Source organism: Nyctibius grandis, chromosome 33, assembly GCF_013368605.1.
Source record: "Nyctibius grandis isolate bNycGra1 chromosome 33, bNycGra1.pri, whole genome shotgun sequence".
In the NCBI taxonomy this organism is placed as follows: Eukaryota; Metazoa; Chordata; class Aves; order Nyctibiiformes; family Nyctibiidae; genus Nyctibius; species Nyctibius grandis.
The window spans coordinates 4,763,613-4,777,573 of record NC_090690.1 but is presented as its reverse complement, the minus strand read 5'-3'; the positions used below and the strand labels follow the sequence as shown (position 1 = coordinate 4,777,573).

Below are 13,961 nucleotides of genomic sequence, written 5' to 3'. Positions count from 1 at the left end.
GGAGATATCCTAGAGGAGGTTGTTTTTCATTTGTTGTGGGTAACGAGCTTCTCAGTAAGTGCTTCTAGAGAAGAGGTAACGTAGCACACTGTGGAAGGCAGAAACACCAGCTCTGGACAGTAATCAAGAGGAAGCAGAATGGTTTGCAGTATATTCCTCCTTCTCCAATGCGTAATGGCTGCAATTCTTAATGGAATTGTAACTAGTAAGAGGAGCTGGCAAGAGGGATGCAAAAATATGGCAAAACATCTGTTAAAATAAGGGAGAATTTAAATATTCATGCTGCAAACATTTTTCCGTGTGTGTGTAGGAAAGTGAGCCAAGTTCTTCTTAATAAGCTTATTGCGGGCTTCAGTGCTGATTAATCATAATGGAGTATTTGATCAGAATGGTAATTTTTCTGCTCTGTGTGTGGCTACTTAACGTCTATCAGTATGAATTGAGCTCGCACGAGCCCGAGAGCCTAAATTTTGCAGAGAGTGTTCTGGAGACCTGAAATTAAACTGAGTTGTGAAGCTTCAAGGAAAATCTTTCCCTTTGTCATTGAGGCTTCACTCCGTGAATGGTCTCAAGTCTAGGGTCTTTAAGCCCATTATGTACAGTGGGGTTTGTTTCTGTTGACTTCATTTCTGTTGGCATGAATGGACTTTGGACTCAATCCTGAAAACCTGCTTTGCTGAAGTATTTAATGAGAGGTTTGACCCAGAGCACGTGAATACTTCTACTTTAGCCCATGTCCATTATTAACTGCTGAAATTGAAATGCTTAAGTGCTGTCTTGATGTAGTTACACAGTGTCTTCAGTCTGGAAGAGTCATCTTTGTGTCAGAAAGGTTTTGGATGTAACCTCTTGACCCTAGAAGCATCTGTTCAGATAAACAAGTTTGAGTGAGTGAAGAGTGGACCCAGAGTACTGCCAAAAATATTCCTTTCCACTTGTTTGAGGGTTGGTTGGTTTGGGGTGGGAGATGAGTGTCTCCTTCTTGCCCTGATTCCACATAAATGTTCTTCTCCCAGGTACCCTGTGCTATCAGCAGTCCTGGCTTATTCTCTTCTCTCTGAAGAAGAGGAGAGATGAGGTGGTGGGTGTGGGTCCTTGGCAGCAGAGCAAGCAAGGAGAAGTTGTTGAGCAGCAGCACTGAGGTGTGAGAGCTGAGAAGGAGAAGCTCTGCTCCTCCCTGTTACTGGACGGAGGACAAACTCCCCCGTGCTGAGTCCCTGTGTGTGCTGGGTGGTGGTGCTGGTGGCCTCTGCATCAGTACCGAGCACAATACTGTCTTTGCACAATGAATCAATCATTTTTATACCCCTTTTCAAAAGAGAATGGATCATTCATTGTGAATTTACACGACCATTTACTCCCTGCAATAATTCAGCATCTTGGCTGCAGCTGAGAGCCAGATGCATCTTTAGCACAGTTTGTTATTTGAAGAACAGCAACACCAAGCGGCCCCTGCGACATTGTCTTGTCCGTAGCAGAAAGTGAGATAAGAGACATCCCACGTCCAGCACAGCTAAGTAAACACGCAGACATAGCTGGGGAAGGAAACACACGCCAAGAAAGCATGCCCATGCCATCTGGGCACACACTGGATTCTCCTTTTTGATGAAAAGGCAAACAGCATTGCCTATTAAAGAGTCATTGTCATGGTAGAGTTCTCTGAAGCTTTAAAATAGCACTTTAAGGGTGACTTTTGCCTTTTTATTTCCTTCAAATCCTCACGGACTTGTATGTTTCTCCATTAGCCTGAGAGGATGCTTGTCAGGGTAAGGAAGTAGATGTCTTGCAGGGTAATTTCAAAACAAAACATGTCCACACCCTTGGCCTGTTTCTAGAGCTAACTATAAAAGTGTGTGACCCCGATAACCATTCCTGCTCAAAACAGAATTGCCTTCAAAACCAGGAGTTTTAAGCAAAGCTGGGTTTTTCTCGTTGTGTTCTGACGTGTGGCCTTCAGGAACTGGGTTTCCAAGCTCTCTCTGCAGGGTGCTAAAGCAGCGTCACGAGCTGGAGGTGAGTTTCAGGCTATTGCAACGTTTGAAGAGCTGGAAATGAGAAGGAATAGTGAAACGTTGAGATCAGATTGCTGGAGCTGGCAGTTCCTGGCACCTGGGAACACGAGCCAGGACTCAAACCATTGACATCCTTGTCAAAACACACAAGTTCAGCTGCTTTTACAGAGCCACTATTACTAACGTAGAAGGGCTCTTCTTTTTTTGGCCCAAAATACTTGATGAAATGTTTTTAATCAGCATAACTTTCTACCTCAGGCCCATAAATTTTGAGTAGATAACTGTATGCCCACCTATGTCAGGGTGGTTATAACAACTATAAAAGAAAAATTGTATTTTGAATGAGAACTTGGATTTGTACCAAGATGACACATTGGGATAAAGTAATTGTAGACGTGCACAAACACAAACTGGTGTGTACTAACGATTTGAGTTTACATCTCGAGTTGGGAAAATGCAAAAAGGGAACTGTGCATCTGGTAACTCGATGAAATAATTGCTGTATTATTAACGGAGAGCACAACATGGTGTTTTGATGATTTGGAGCAAGAAAGCCAATGGCCCACTGGAATCCCAACTAAATGAGTGTAAATAGTATCTAGTGTTGTTTCTGTCTGGGTTTTGAGTTTCATCCGAAGGGGTGTTATTGGACAAATGTTTGAGAGCTTGAAAGTTAAACTACAATTGTTTGATTTTGATCTCTTAAGGAGCCACTGTTAAATGTTGTCCTACTATTCTGTGTGTATTTAAAGCATGCCAATTGCTATGTTTTTTTTCTTCTCTTTGTGCTATGTAAGAAACAATTCCATTTGACAGAAGCTCCATTAGGAAAATTGAAGTCCAGAGCCTTCCCTTGATTAGTCCAAGTCCTCTGTTGCTGAATAATGGGCAGGGCTTCCTTTAATCTTTAATACCTGATTAATCAATAGGCAGAAATCCTCCTGAATGACTAATCTATACCTACCTTGGTAACTTGCCCTCCCGCTCGCAGCACCGTTGACTGGGCAGGATTTTTACAACCTTGTCTTTCTTTCTCAGTTGACATCCGAAGAAAAGAACTCTGCTGTGTGCTCTATTGAATTCTCTTTCTTTTTGCTATTCCTCCGCGGTACACGAGTGAGTAACGTTCTTCCTGTGTGCGGTGCCTGGCTGGTGGACTTCTTTGGCTTTGAGATGTTGCATCTTGATTGTTCAGTGTGTTACCAACATATGACAGATTTTTGCCCTCCGTTCCCTTTTTAACTTGCAAGTTTCTCAGGAATCTTGATTCTTTCTAATAGCCTGCTCTAACTAAAAACCCATTTGCCTCCCCCATCTCTTGATTTATATTTTTTTCATAACTCCAGTCCTTAAAATGCTTTCTGCATATACTTTGTTGCTTAACAGATAGATCGCCAAGTATAAATGTAGGGTGCCAGCTTAGTCTTTGGCAGTGGTGGTGTTGCAGATGCAAAGTCTGTGCAAATTGACTAATTGTAAATCTCCAAAAATCAGATTTGTGCATGTGTTAGAAAAGGGATCTGAAGAAAAAGGTCAATTTTCCCACTGAATTGTCCAAAGCTGTGCTCCTCAACCTACACCTGGGATTTGATCTTGCTTTCTTGTCCCATGGTATAAATCCATAGTTAATTCTGCTGATGTAAAGTGGCATTACTTCCTCCTTGTGGTGGTGCAAATCAGCAGAAAGGCTCTTGCTTTCATTCCCAGAGGAAGTGATTTGGTTTTCCAGTCTCCGAAGCTACGAACATCTGCCATTTGGGGATGTCTGAGAGCTCTTAGCTGTTGCTTTTCTTTTTCTGCTCCATGTTTTGCTTACTCTGACTATGATAGGAAACAATCCATAATTTCTTACTGTGAGGAACTGGGAACTTAGGAAGAAAGTGAAACGTTTGTCTAAAGGCTGTGGTATGTGGCTGGGCTTTAGCTCTGGAAAGGGTTGATAGGGCACTTTTTAATCCCCCCTGCATGCTTTTGAGCTTAAGACACCTTCTTAAGACTCGCTAATGATCTTGCTTACTCAGCCAGCATCCTTACTAGCTGATGCAAAGCCACAGCAAACTTGCTGCCATCCTGTCGTGACTGAAAATGGGCAAAGTAGAAAACGTGACAGAAAATGAAATACCAAAGGTCGGATCAATCCTGAATCAAGTTTACTTTCCTGTGACCTGGAAAGCATCTAGCAGATTTTCGGTAGGCTGTCCTGGGGAAGAGGATGCCTCCAAGAGGCAGCCTCATGTGGGAGCACAGTTATCAATTAAAGCACATATTTCCCAGCTGGAGTTTGATAAAAGCGCTTCCTGAGAGCACTTCAGGAGCTGTATGATATAAAATACCCTTGTATTGGGTTACATTTTCTTAACATTGTTTATCCTCAGGCTTGTCCTTGTGTCTGCATATGAATAATCTGGATACATCTGTTGGATTTGATGCAGAAGGACCTCTGATCCTATAAAATCTTGTATTTATCTGCATGATGATTGATACAGGATGTCTTTTGTCCTGTCGTGCTCCAAGCTGAGCTCTATAAATGCACAAAATTAGTTGCAGTGGGCCCTGAAACTGCAGCATAGAAGTTTTTATTTGTTTATTTCTTGTTACGTTGCTGTTGGCATAACTGGTCCTCTTTGCCATCATGACCACTTTTAAAACACAATTTGGGATTGTGTGCCCAGAGAGTCAGAAGAAACTGGTACTCTAGTAGCAAAACATCTCTCTGGGTTTTCCTCCAGGAGAAGATCTTTGCTAAGAGGATGGCAGATGGGAGAGGGTGTTCCAGAGAAGTCCATACCCGAGGCTGTACCTTCATCTCTTTCTGCAGATGGCAGATCCGTGCTGTGTGCCGTTTGCTTTACTGGGGGAGTCTGTTCTGCAGTCGACGATCAGTTCATGTATGCGTGACTTGGAACTGTTGTGCTTGTACAGATAACACAAACAAGACTAGTTAGCCCAGATTTTCCTCCTCTTGCACTGCTATATTTCTTACTCATTCAAATTACTTAGCGTTGCTGGCTTCTCACCATCTCAGCCATGACTTCGCTTGCAGATGAAGCAGCTTTTCTCTTGGAAATTAAAATTAAGCTTCTGCTAGAGAATTCCCTTGGTAGCCAGACCCAAAATGCAGTTCAGTGTCATGTGAGAGCCTGTTTTTTTCTTTTTAGGTCTGCATATAGTTAAAGTGCAGCTGCCTGAGGTTCATGCGGAGGGAAACAGTCTAGCGTGCAGTAGATACCCTCCTTGAATTACTGCTTTGGTCGTTGGAGCTATGGTGAAGCACAGGCTTAAGAGCTGGATTTATTTGCCACTGCAAAGGCATGAAGTGTTCTTGGACTTGAATGTCTGATGTGGGTTCAGAAAAACTTCCTTTAGCACATGTGTGTGTTTTTTAATAAGCATGTTGTGCTAAAGAGACCAAGCCTGACTCCATAGAGAAGGTCTTCCTGCTAACTAATGCAGAACCGTGGATTTTGCTGGGCCTTCACTAACTTTTCCTTTGCTCCTGTTGAACGTGAATTTCCCACCTCTTAAAGCATCTGCTGTTCCTTTATCTCATTCCTACAGGTTAGTACAAGATGCAACACCAAACAGAAACCAGGGGAGTGACTGCTAGGCCTCAAAATAGACTGAGGCATCTGATTTTTGTTACTTTTGATATCTCCTTTCCCATTCATCCTGACATCATCTTGGTTTTGTTGAACTTCTCAGCCTCACTCAAAAGTGCTGAAGTTCCTTTTAATCATGCCCTAAGAGATGCAGTGCCTCCCTGTAACAGCATTGGCAGATCAGCCCCAACAATGAAGGACACAAGAAAGGAGAGCTTGTGGGACAAGTAACAATTAGACTGTCAGTGGTTCTTTGTCTTAAGCTTTGCATAAAGCCAGTTGAGCCCAGGGGGCAGGAGGGCAAACTAACGTGTAGGGAGAGGAACACCATGTTTATTCTCATAATTTCTGTGTGTTTAAAAGTGTGGCTGAGCTCAATAGGCAACTTTCTAGTACCTGCCCAAGAGGCAGTTCCACTGTGTGACGTGGAAAGTCTGCAGTGATGAAAAGGGAGGAAGCTGTTTGGAAAGGTAAGCTTGAAGGAGGGAGACTTGAGGGAGCAAGACGCTTGGAAATGGGATCATAAAAGGAATGATTAGTGTATAGATGGGTTTGAAGATAGAGGTTGATGCAAGTGCCTTGAGAAGAGCTGGGAATTGGCAGACAGGCCTTCTGTGAGAGTCTGCTTTGAGAGGAGTATCGCAGGCCTGAACCTCTGAAACATGAATACATTCACAGTGTACATACATGTCACTTCATAGCTTATTAACTTCATCTCAAAGTAGGAGCCAAACCCAACCTGAAACTGCCCAACTCTGAGACAATCCATAACTTCTCCCACAGTTGTGATCTGTGCCTTGTTATCTGGATTAATTGATTTTAAACACTGTTTAAGTCAGCTGTACTCTGGGTGGGTGCCTGTTACCTTACTGCTTCCCTCCAGGAAAAGGAGTTGAGCATGTTCCCTGTTGTCTTGACCCCAAGTCTCTCTCCTGTGTTGTGTTTTCCCAACACGTTATAATCAGTTCCATCCTTCTTAGCCCCTTTTTGATAGCATCAACACCACTTTTTGTTGCCAAGCCCCTGCTCCCAGACTCTCCGTTCATCCAAGGAAAAAGCCCTTCTTAGTGCAGCTGAGAAGCCAAAGATGTGTGTTGGCTTGTGAAGTTTTTCATGGGGAGTAGAATTTGTCCTGCTTTGAATAGGTAGTTCCAAAGCTGCTAGGCTATTTTATTATTTATGCAGGGCAATAAAAAATATCAATATTATTACTGTGTATGTAACAGTGCAACTTAAGCTTTTCCTTGGCTTTCTCAGTGTGGTAAGTCTTTTATACAGCAGTATTGCAGAGCCTGTGCTTTTGTGCAGTTATGAGCACGTTTTCTTTGGATAATAAGTAATAACACCAGCCTTTGAACTCAGAAACATAAAATATAGATGTAGAAATTTTGTAAAGGTATAGCTGTGGCTCATTCTAATGTTGGATTATAAATGTAGTCATTTCAACTTGTTGAAATGGCCAGATTTGTCCATGTGGAGCAAATTTTATCAGTGCTGTTCTACTGAAGGTGATTACTTGTAGCAAATCCTGAAAATCTTCTTTATCTTCTTGTTCTGTGAAGAAACTCTGTGAAAGCTAAATAATTAAGCTCATTATTGGAAACCTGGTTAGTATGATTGCAAAATTACTCATCCACCAGATTAATAATTGAGATTAACTTTTTGCCCAGGCTGTCTAAATTTCTTTGTGTGAAGGATAATGGGAACCGCAGGAGTTGTACTGCTGAGAATGACATGTCTGATTTGAAACCTGATAGTGGAAATAATTAATGGGTAACCAGACAGCTGTTTAACCCAAGGGCAAGTTCGGATGTCTGGCACTGTAGTCTCTCCATCTTCTCTGGTTTTGCTTAAGCTCTCAAGGGCTGTAAGGATTCCATTCTTGAGCAAACTAATAGGCTTTGTATACCAGCCTCAAGTATCGTGGGCTTCTGATCACCTCTTCTATTTCTTCTCGCTATACAAGAACTAACAAACTAACAAAGACCTCCCCAGCACAGGAAGGTGAGAGGGGGAAAATTGCAGGTTTTCTTTTTTAATTATTTTTTTTACATTTGATTTTCAGTGGGTCACGTTAAGCTGTTGTGCTTTGGGTAGGAGTGAAAGAACTGCGTGCTGTTGTACAGTGGTTCCTCAGGGAGAGCAGCACATGGTGGGTGAGGATGTCCTGGGTTGTCCGAGATGACCATGGCCAGCTGGTGAATTGCTGCCCTCTCCTATCTCTAAGTGATAGTGTTATTTGCACACAAAATTGTGCAGATGCTCTTCTGAGGCTGACACACTGGACTATGAGCCACTGAATTGAGCACCTGATTAATGTTGTCTTTTCTTGTAATATTTTTTTTTGCCTTTTTTTCTCTGCTGCCTGCCTTCCTCCTTTTCCCGCTTAACCCAGAAAAACTGATTGAGGGACTCAAATCTCCTGAGACTGCGCTTCTGCTCCCTGATATCCTGCCTCTCGCTGACCCCTTCGGTAGCACGTCAGACGCTGTGAATGGTAAAAATAAACTCAGGGCACCTCCTCCCCTCTGTCTTACATGGCATGTGTTGTCCTGCATGATAACTCTGCGTGTTTACCCCGCACTGGGCTCTCAAAACAGCTGCTGCTGTTGGTGAAACGCAATGTGATAGGAAGGTACGGATTATGCTGAGACAGATCTGCCTTTTCCCTGTGAGACTGGCATCTGAACGGCGAGGACTTGGTATTTGCATTTAAAATCTAGGCTTACTGATTTGCCACGATAACGTGGCATCGTTGTGCCTTGTGGGTTCTTCTGGTCTTCGTAGAAGAAAGTTAATTGTTGACTGATAGAGAAGATGCAAAAAATCCCTCCATTTCTGCTAAAGGCTTTGTGTGTAACCATGGCCCAGGCACTGAGCCTGTCTGTCTCTCCGTCGACCCTCAGCAGGATGAGGGTGGCATTGCCTTTGACCCGGGGCATATGCTGCGAATCACAGAATCACAGAATGTCAGGGATTGGAAGGGACCTCGAAAGATCATCTAGTCCAATCCCCCTGCCGGAGCAGGATTGCCTAGATCATATCACACAGGAACGCGTCCAGGCAGGTTTTGAATGTCTCCAGAGAAGGAGACTCCACAGCCTCTCTGGGCAGCCTGTGCCAGTGTTCAGCCACCCTCACCGTAAAGAAGTTTTTCCTCATGTTTATGTGGAACCTCCTGTGTTCCAGCTTGCACCCATTGCCCCTTGTCCTGTCAAGGGATGTCACTGAGAAGAGCCTGGCTCCATCCTCTTGACACTTGCCCTTTACATATTTATAAACATTAATGAGGTCACCCCTCAGTCTCCTCTTCTCTAAGCTAAAGAGACCCAGCTCCCTCAGCCTCTCCTCATAAGGGAGATGTTCCACTCCCTTAATCATCTTCGTGGCTCTGCGCTGGACTCTCTCTAGCTAGGAGAATCAACGTGCTAGGCTGCGATGAGCCCAGATGCAGCAGGCTCCAGGCAGTAGAAGGATTTCAGAGTGTTGCAGAATCATGTTTTGACCTACTTGCCAAATGTACTAAAGACTAATAATTGCAGGCTGCAGTTAGTTGCAATCAGCTGCTTTTGTGGTTTTGGGGGCCAGCCAGGGTCCCCTGGCTAGCTGGTTGCAACCTGGTAACTTTGAATAGAAAGGTAGGAAATGAGTCACCTTAATAGTAAGACTTTTCTTGTTCTCTCTTTTGCAATTTTTGGCAGTTGTTTGAATACTCTTAGGTAATGATCCTGCAAATCAGAGACACACACACACACTGCTATGCAAACAAAAATATTCATTAATCTCTCTTAGACTGACCAACTAGATCATTTCTGATCCTAGCATTTGAGTGCATCCTTGTTCTTAAATTTAACTTCTTGGTCATTACCTCGATGTTGATCCTTGAGGAAGAGACCCAGACAAGCAGCATACCTGGCTGGTATGACTCTGACAGTTACCTTCTGTGTCTCTCCCCCTCCCCTTTATGGTTTCTATAAAAAAACAAATCTTTCTATCCAGCCTTTGTAATCATCTCCTTCTGCATCCACATAATGGACATCAACATTAGGTGACACTGGGGACTGCTGTTTTCAAAAGACATCGAGTTCCAAAACTTTATCACCTCTTTGCTCCACTGGGCACTCAAAATGAAAAAAAAAAAAAAAAAAAAAAGATCCCATGTCTTGGCTTTTTTACAAGCTTAACTGGAATATGCTAAGGGCTCCACAGCAGGTATTTTAATGATCTGTTACTTCTAGTGCAAGGGGAGTCCTTAAAGGTCACTGTTTTCCTTTTGCTGGAAAAGGATCTTGCAAAAGCTTGTAGTTCTTTGTCCAGCCCTTTCTGCTTAGCTGCAGGGCAGTCGTTATTAACTCCCAGTTACCCTCTGGATATTTCAAATTGGGCTTGCAGAAATTTAAATAAATAAGTAAAACACAGAAAAAATCAAACCCAACAAAGACTAATGTGTTACAGTCATGATTAAATTAACATAGGTCTAAGTTCAGGCTCTTGTTGCTGCCAGCATAGCTGACACATATTAAAGGGTCACGAAAGGATTCAGACAACTGCTGCCTTAGTTCCTGCTTACGCTGTGTCTTGCAAACTAACCTCTGGCTTCTTCTCTGCTCTGGTATTTTGCACATTTGGAAAGGAAAACCTGACGTAGCTGTTGAGAGTCTCATCCCGGGCCTCGAGGCTCCATTGCCCCAACGCCTTGTGTCACAGACTGAGTCGGTTGCCTCCAACAGAACAGGTTGGTGAGGCAGGAGGGTGTTGGGGGGGACAGGGATGCATCGTACCGGTGTGGGCTGTGTAAATCAGAAAGCACGAAGCAGGAGCATCTCTGCTGCTTTTCCCACCAGTGTAAACTGGGCTTGCTTGTGTGTCGTGTAAGTGGATGCTGTGTGGTTCCTTGATATCAGTGTTGCTTGTCTCCTTGTGAAGAACAGTACAGTATTCCTACAGATCTGTAGGTGCCAGAGTATTGCTCTGGTGAAGTGCTTTTGAAATCTGGAGCAGTCACTGATTTTTGTCTGTTCTATTGGGGCGTGGCAGTGAGCAATTCCCGTCCCTTTCTTACTATGAAAGCCTTGATCTGGCCACTTTTGCAGCAAATGGACTCGACATCTTTTCAGAGATCTCTTGTGAAATAGCCAATGTACTTAGTTTTGCCAGAGAGTCCCTGCAACTCTTTCCCTCCCCACACTTCCCTTCACTCCCCCCACTTTAACCTGTCACTTGTGTGGGATTTCGTTGTTGTATACTCAGCTTTAGAGGGCAGTTAGCCCCAAAGAAAGTGTTATATGTTGCTAAAGGTGTTGGGAATCCCTTTGCCCTCACTGCAGAGCAGTAAGAAATGTTTTCCATCACAAGAAATGGGAGCTTTTGTGCTGGCTTTGCATCCAAGCTGTGTTTGTACACTGAGCGGACGGGAGCAGGACTGTGAGAATATGAGCTTACCAGTGTTTGTGTCCTCTTTAATGCTGCCTTGTGGCCTTTGGATGTTACCTGGATCCAGACTCTCTCACTGGGGAAGACTCTCTGCTTGACTGTTCTCTGCTTTCTAACCCTGCTGCTGACCTCTTGGATGAGTTTGCTCCTGTAGCTTTCGCAGCTCAACCTCACAAAGGTAAACTGTCCCTTTGTCTCTAACACCTAATCCATCCTGGAACTCAACCTTTAGCTGTCGTGAAGTGAAGCTGATCCTGCTTTACACAAGAGCTTCTCTGACCTGTGTTCTGGTGGTGGGTTTTTTGTTTTGGTTTGGTTTTTCCCCCCCAACCCATTGTTTTGTTTTCTTCCCAAGCTGGTAAAACTTGGAATGCACATTGAAGTACTAAGGAAGAAGTAGAGATAGAAGTATTCAGCTTGACTGTAAAGAAGAAGTTTATCAAGACAGGTGGCATCTTCCATGAAACAGGGATACAGCAGAAGGGGTACAGTAGGCTTAAAGGATAGGCTTTTGTACACAACCCTTCTTCGGGTTTGTAAGTGAATGCACTCTGGTTTTGCTTTTTGCCTGTGGGATTTAAGACCTGCCTTTATGCTGCATTATTAATTCTGGAAGGGAGCCACGTAATTATCTCTACTGGTGTCACAGGTTTTTGAAACAAAAGGAATTTTTTTGTTTGTCCGTAGCATGTGACTGAGCTCTTCCAGGTCTAGAGAAAGTTTTCCTTTTCAGAGGTTATCAAGAGAAGGTTCTTGAGTCAACCTGCAGTGTCACAGCAAAGATAAATGAAAGTCTAAGTGCAAGATCCAATTGAAAAATGGAAGAGTTTCGCAGTAACACAGAAAAGCAGAGAAGTGGACAATGTGTGGTAACTCCTAAGAGCTGCAGATCAGCCCTGGCAGTTGTAGCACATCAGTATTTGAGCTTGAGTGGAATTGTGGAAATACTGTGCAGTGATCAGAGTTTTGTTCTCTTTCCACTAACAAGCAAGAGCAGGGGACCCTGGGAAGCTGGGTTCTGGCTCAGATGGCTTTTTTTTTCCAAGCTGAAGAGCATCCAGCTGAAATCTGGGCCCTTTCCATGCAGTGTAGCTGGAGCAGTGGCACTGAAAGAGTTTGAAGTTGCAGCTGGGGTGCGACTTGCACAGTGAACTCTTCCTACTCTCTTCTGGCACATCCCTATTACGGGCTAAAGCAGTTGTGAACAGTGCATGTGTCCCTTGGGGACAATGCCAAATGTTAGCAGATGACTCTCACATAAACCAGGCTTGTTATGAATATTGGGTAGTACACATCCACCCAGGTGGAAGACCAGAACTTCTATGCTATTTATTGCCTTGAAAAGAGAGCCCCAGAGCACAGATACGAACTACTGGGTGCCCCCTGACGATGAGTTTTGCTTAGCTCATTTGGGAAGTATCCCTATAGCAACAGAAAATGATCTGTCCTCGGAGGAATTGCTGTCAAACCAGTCTGTAATCAATTTTTATACTTGATGGCACTTGAAAATGAGTTTGTATTTTTCATAGAGCTTTTGGGTTTAAACAAGCAGTTGTTCTAATTGCTCATTGCTATAATACACTTCCATGCTACTATTTTGAGTAAATAGTTTGAAATGTATGTCGAGCAGTTATTACTCCATCTGGAACATAGCAAAGCCAAAACATTGTTGGTGTGACTTAATGAGAAAATGAATTAGCAGACTCCTGCACGACTTCTCCCTGGCCACCCTGCTGTTTCCTCTGGGATGAGGGGGGATGTGCGTGTTGAAAACATTAAAATCTTCCAAAATTCATTTGTGGCCTCTTTTCAAACCCTGCTTTTATAGCTCTGGGTGTGGTGATTAACTGTACATCTGTCTCAATCTTGTTTTTTTGTTTGCTTTGCTTATCCAATCCTGGCTTTGGTGATGTAAAGCACCTATGGGGCAGATGCTGCTGTCCAGGGGTATAATCAGCCTGTGGAGCTGCAACGCTACCAGTTATCAAGTGGGACCAGGAGGACTTGAAGAAGCAGCTAGGCGTGGATTGACGCTCCAACCATGCCGTAGCATCCTTTCCTTTGGGCTTTACTAGGCTTTTTTGTGGCCTCTGAATTTTTGCTCAGCCTTCAGGATTCCTTAATTTGCATTTGCTGAATACAGGACAGAGGAGAATTTTTCTACTTATGGTGATACACAGTCGCTAAGGCAAGCTCAGGTACTTTTGGAGGAGTTTTGCCCAAATAAGGGACACTCGCCAGCCTTTCCCTCTCCTTAGGAAACAGTCCATAATTGAGCAGTGCTCCTTCAGTAGCTTCTTGAACAGCAAACTCCAGAGCTATGAGCAATTGTATGTATAAGTGAAGTGAAATGGAAATGGGGTGCTTGCAAAGGCTCCCAGGTAGGTCGAGAAGAGCCATAAGTAAATCACTCCAGAGACAGAGTGATGACAAGATGAGACTTTCCATTAAGATTAAATGTCTTTGTGGTTTTGACACTTCACAGGCTAATCTTCTATAGAATTTGTGGGGGTTTTTTTTCTGAGTCTGATCTTCCAGAGGACACTGTATTTCCACAAGTGGTTTCTTGCATCATCTTACCCAAACCTGTTAGCATATTTGTCAGCGTTAGGTAAAGAGCTTTTATTCCTCATAGGACTCAAACAGGAATGTTCCTGTTCCTTGGAAACCATTGACTTGTACATGTCTTTGCTAGGCTTTCAGAAAAATTTCATGTAGTAATTAAGGACCAAATTTTGGAAGGTATTTTAGGTGTCTAAAGTAACAAACAGTGATGCACAGCCAGAGCGTGAAAGTCCCTAAAGGTATGTAATTGCCTGATAAGGCAGGTAAATGGCTCATCTACTGTGGAGATTGTTGAAAGTGCCTCCCACCAAGTGTCTAACTACAGCTGATGTGGTTTGAAATCGATGGAATT

General features: G+C 43.4%; 1 protein-coding gene across 10 annotated transcripts in view; it reads left to right on the top strand.

Annotated features, from left to right (window-relative positions):
* AAK1 (AP2 associated kinase 1) overlaps positions 1 to 13,961 on the top strand; it is an 87,592-nt gene that overhangs the window by 56,326 nt on the left and 17,305 nt on the right. For 2 of the 10 annotated variants that reach the window (XM_068421319.1, XM_068421317.1), the window contains exon 18: positions 3,051 to 3,128. The exons of 5 other annotated variants lie outside the window; for them this stretch is intronic. In XM_068421319.1, coding sequence (XP_068277420.1) covers positions 3,051 to 3,091 — 41 coding nt within the window. In that variant the 3' untranslated portion in view covers positions 3,092 to 3,128. Of the gene's footprint in view, positions 1 to 3,050; positions 3,129 to 8,006; positions 8,109 to 10,244; positions 10,347 to 11,111; positions 11,223 to 13,961 lie in introns of those variants that run through there. 3 more of the 10 variants (XM_068421321.1, XM_068421320.1, XM_068421318.1) reach the window with 3 other exon arrangements.